Source organism: Euprymna scolopes, chromosome 32, assembly GCF_053919585.1.
Source record: "Euprymna scolopes isolate OS-2025 chromosome 32, ASM5391958v1, whole genome shotgun sequence".
In the NCBI taxonomy this organism is placed as follows: Eukaryota; Metazoa; Mollusca; class Cephalopoda; order Sepiida; family Sepiolidae; genus Euprymna; species Euprymna scolopes.
The window spans coordinates 74650665-74655868 of NC_136513.1; the positions used below are offsets into that span (position 1 = coordinate 74650665).

Consider the following 5204-nt stretch of genomic DNA (forward strand, 5'->3'; position numbering starts at 1 on the left):
AAGAAACCTTACGAATTACACATTAAAAAATGACTGTTTTATGGGGACTGGTAAGTTTACACTTGGTTCCCAACTAGACTGCCAGGCGTAGATTTATCGGATCCTTTTTGATTTGCCGTGGCCGAAACTTTTGCCTGGCCGAAAACAGGCAATAAATTATTTTGATACACTAAAAATATTGTGGGGACCATAAAATCTGGCGCTTGTAGTCTGGTGCACAGCCGACCGACCGGTCAAGTCTTAGCGAACTTTCTCTCCATCTCCGTTACTCCTAAACCAAGCGAGCAACTTATGATAGGATTCGAAAAAGTTGTCAAAAAACAAATATATAACAAATAAATGTTATCAAAGGCAAGATAAGTTACTTTTCTACCTAACTGGATATTCTTTTAGTGTTTTTATTTAATGTAACGTGTTTATTCAGCTCGAAAAACATACAGTGTTTACCGATGTATTGGAAAATTAAAAATGGCGCCCGATTCTCTCTTTGACACCGTGGGGTTTTAACAGTATTTTGTTTAATTTTTATTTTTAACTCTTTTTCCAAAACTTACCGTGTCAAAGAGAGAGTCGGGCGCCATTTTTAATTTTCCAATACATCGGTAAACACTATGTTTTTCGAGCTGAATAAACGTGTTACATTAAATAAAAACACTAAAAACATATCCAGTTCGGTAGAAAAGTAACTTACTTTGCCTTTGATAACATTTATTTGTTATATGTTTGTTTTTTTGACAACTTTTTCGAATCTATGTGTACAGTAATACAAACCCCAAAAATGTTCGTTTCCTATATATATAATTTGTTGTTTATAATTCTTGTTTCTGAAAATAAAATCACAATAGTTGTTCCTATTTACAAGCCCCCCCCCCCCCCCGGGGCAGAGTTAGACACCATGGTCGTTTTTTAACGTGGAGCAAAGGAAAAAAAATAAAAATTGTCTCAGCCGTGAAGGATTTCTCCTCCACTGACAGAGAACAAGAAATTGAAGTGCAGCATCTGAAGAACAGATGGTATTTATTTGCTCCCCCACCGAGCAAATTAGGCACAAGGCCAATTTTTAATGTGAGGAGTGAAGGGAGGGGGAAGGGAAAAAGGGGACCAGCTCCCGAGAGGTGGAAAATGGGAGCTGGTTAAAGGTCAGGCATGTGGGGTTGCCCCCACATCTGGTCTTTGCTAGTCATAGCTTGCAGCATCTGCCGGAACAGATGGTATTTATTTGCTCCCCCACCGAGCAAATTAGGCACAAGGCCGATTTTTAATGTGAGGAGTGAAGGGAGGGGGAAGGGAAAAAGGGGACCAGCTCCCGAGAGGTGGGAAATGGAAGCTGGTTAAAGGTCAGGCATGTGGGGTTGCCCCCACATCTGGTCTTTCCTAGTCATAGCTTGCAGTATCTGCCGGAACAGATGGTGTTTATTTGCTCCCCCACCGAGCAAATTAGGCACAAGGCCAATTTTTAATGTGAGGAGTGAAGGGAGGGGGAAGGGAAAAAGGGGACCAGCTCCCGAGAGGTGGGAAATGGGAGCTGGTTAAAGGTCAGGCATGTGGGGTTGCCCCCACATCTGGTCTTTGCTAGTCATAGCTAGTCATAGCTAGTCATAGCTTGCAGTATCTGCCGGAACAGATGGTATTTATTTGCTCCCCCACCGAGCAAATTAGGCACAAGGCCAATTTTTAATGTGAGGAGTGAAGGGAGGGGGAAGGGAAAAGGGGACCAGCTCCCGAGAGGTGGGAAATGGGAGCTGGTTAAAGGTCAGGCATGTGGGGTTGCCCCCACATCTGGTCTTTGCTAGTCATAGCTAGTCATAGCTTGCAGTATCTGCCGGAACAGATGGTATTTATTTGCTCCCCCACTGAGCAAATTAGGCACAAGGCCGTTTTTAATGTGAGGTAAAAACCAGCTCCCCAAAAAGGGGGCACTCTGGTTACCAAAAATAATAATTGTCCCAGTATAGAGGGTTTCCCCTCCATTGACTGGTACAAATTATCTTAAGTGCAGCATCTGCCGGAACAGATACTACACTTTGATCTTGTCCCGAAGGCCAAGTAAAAACATTGTTTTTTTAGTTATCTGTGAATAAATTCAAACATTGATTGATATTCATTTTCTTATTTTCGTACGATTCCTTGGTCGCGTGTCCAATTAGAAAATTATTTTTAGCACTGGAACGAAATTAGAAGTTCTGTAGGCACCTCCAAAATTTACCACAGAATTACTCCCCCCCTATATGTAACACGATGTAACTTTATTATAAATTAATATTATCAATATAACTTCTGTATCATTTAAAAGAAGAAGGGCAGAATAAACTAGTAATACTTAAAAAAAAATTTCCATCGTACGAAAATAATGAAATTACGAGACGAAAATCGTGTTTACATAATTGGCGCTTTAAAATAACGTTCCCCCGTAGGAAGCATTGAAAACATATCCGTTTAACAAATCTAGCAAAAATCCGTTTAACAAATCTAACAAAAATCAACTAATGGTCAGATTTTCGTGAAATTTTCGATTCTTATCCATTTTTGAATTGACAAAAACTTTGAAATTACAGAAGAATTGCTATCCATGAAGTCTCTCAAAGACACAGCCACTGGAAACGATTTATACAACAGTATCACTAGCAGTCTAATCAGGTCTAGGTTAAGCCTGGATAAACTGGCAAATATTACAACTCATGGCGCTCCTTCACTCAGAGGCAAACACTGTGGCCTTGTGACCTTGATGAATAAAAAAAATCAAAGAAGATTTTCCATCGCACAGTGTGTTGTCTTTTTACTGCATCATACATCAAGAAAGCCTCTGTAAATCATCTTTGAAACTCAAACATGTTATGGATCCAGTAGTGCATGCAGTGAACTTAAGAACACGGGGACTGAAACACAGGCAGTTCCAATGTTTCTTGTAAGATATCGAGGCAGATTTTACTGATATGCTGTATCACACAAATATCCGATAGTTAAGTATGGGGGAAGTACTGAAGAGAATATTGGACGTTAAATCAGAGGTTGTCATGTTTTTTAATATGAAAGAGATTCCTTGTGACTTTTTAAAAGAAATGGAGTGTGACGAATCGGTTTATGATTTTGCATTTGCTGTAGACATATTGCAAAAGCTGAGCGAGTTAAATACAAAACTACAACGCAAAAGTGTATTTGCTCATGAATTTTATGTTGAAGTGAAAGCGTTTCAATTGAAACTTAAATTTTTTGCCAAGCAGCTTAAAGAGCAAAACTTTGTTCATTTTCCTCTGTTGAAAACACAAGCTGTTACACAAGCATTATCAGACAAATACAGTTTCCACTTGATGGCTCTAAAAGAGGAATTTATCAGAAGATTTGCTGATTTTAAGGCAATTGAAGGACAGTTTGATTTGCTCAGCTCACCTTTTGCATGTGACGTTGAAACAGCTGCCGAAGAACTACAGGTAGATCTTATTGATTTGCAAGCTGACAGCTCTTTAAAAGGGCTCTTTGAAAATAAACCACTAGTCGAATTTTTTGCATCTCTGCACCCAGAAAAGTTTCAAAATCTGAAAAATCTTGCAAGGAAGATGTTTGTGTTATTTGCTTCAACTTACATATGTGAGCAGGCTTTTTCCATATTGAAAATTAACAAGTCAAAGAACAGATCACTTCTCACAGATTTAAATCTTCAGTCAGTGTTAAGAATCAGTACAAGCAACTTGCACCTAATTTCAACAAACTGGTAAATGATTGCAGTCAGTTGCATTATTCTCACTGAGTCATTTTGATCCTTCTGTTGCTTAGTTACTGAGCTATTTTGTTTTTCAAATAAATATATTTCATATGAAGTTACTGTTTTAAAATATCAATAAAAATATGTTTTCCTCTTAAAATTGAGTTACTTTATTTTTAAATAAATGTGCTTCATGTGACGGTTCTTTTTTAATATATAAATTCATTTTTGTTCTTTGAGTTACTTTATTTGTGTATCTTTTAAAGATTTTATTCTAAAATATTAATTCATAAGATATTTTTTAATCTCTTTAAACAGAGTTAGTTAAGAATTGCTTTTATTCTTCAAACAAGGTTATTTGTTTTTCAAATGTGTTTTATGCGAAGCTCATACTTAAAAATACGTATTAATAAAATTGTTTTCTTTTAAAGTTTAAAGTTACTGTATCTTTCAAATTAATGTGTTTTATGGGAATCTTCTATAGTACTTTAAAATGCTAATAAATGAAAATTAATTATATTTTTTCTCTGAAATCCTTTTATTTTGTCTTTTTTAAATATCAATTATATTGGAAAATATACTATGCGGCCCAGTAAAATTTAGAATTTTTTAATTCAGCCCTTGCACTGAAAAGTTTGCCCACCCCTGAACTAGATGATGTAAGGCTAGATTAGTCTGCTTTCTTCTCACCTGTATCGCTTTTGCGAGCGCCAAATGTGAACATAAGAGAAATCTCACAGGATGGTTAAGCGCATGGGTGAGACGGCCGCCCGGAGGCTCTTTTCCCCCACCTGTGGCGACCCGCCTGTTGGCTCAGACAACTGATCCACATCTCCCATCATGCATCTCTTAATCTCTCCAGTCCGAGATAACTCTAGCCCCGAAATCAGAGTGCATCATCCTTCTCTCTCTTTTCTTCTTTGATTTGCCTTTAAAAGTTGATTTTTGATTATTTTTATCCACTTGCGTCACCAGCCCACCGGCCCACTGGCCCTACTGGCCCACCGGGCATTGCCCAAATGCCCGCGTGGCCAGTCAAACACTGGAGGGGGGGGGGTTTGAAACGTGTCGAAATCGATATTTTTGAAGATACGTCCTAGTAAAAACTCTTAAACATATAGCCTATGTTACTAATAATTTACATATATGAACATTACATAATTACATATTAATAGTTATAATAGAGAATAAATATTATAACTTAATAATTAAAAGTTTCGGGAGTTAAGAGTTTACTTGAAGAGTTTATGCGGTTGGGGGATAAAGAGGATTAGAGATATAATATTAGGATTAGGAAAAAAGAGGAATATTAAAATTCGAGGTTTAGAAATGATAGTTGAAATAAAAGTTAGAAAGAGGAGAATTAGTAGGCGTCTAAGGAAATAAGTAATTTGTGAGGAAAAATGCATGTATTGATATCATTATGTGTATGGATATATAACGACAAAAGTAAGGGTTGGGGGTTCCTATACTACAAATGGGGTGAGGAAATGCACCATCACAA

General features: G+C 37.3%; 1 protein-coding gene across 1 annotated transcript; it reads left to right on the top strand.

The window, feature by feature from the left end:
* Positions 1–3059: 3059 nt before the first annotated feature.
* Positions 3060–3713, top strand: LOC145256172 (general transcription factor II-I repeat domain-containing protein 2B-like). The gene has a single exon (XM_080114760.1). It carries the CDS (start codon positions 3060–3062, stop codon positions 3711–3713), a length of 654 nt encoding a protein of 217 aa, XP_079970886.1.
* The last annotated feature ends 1491 nt before the right edge of the window (positions 3714–5204 follow it).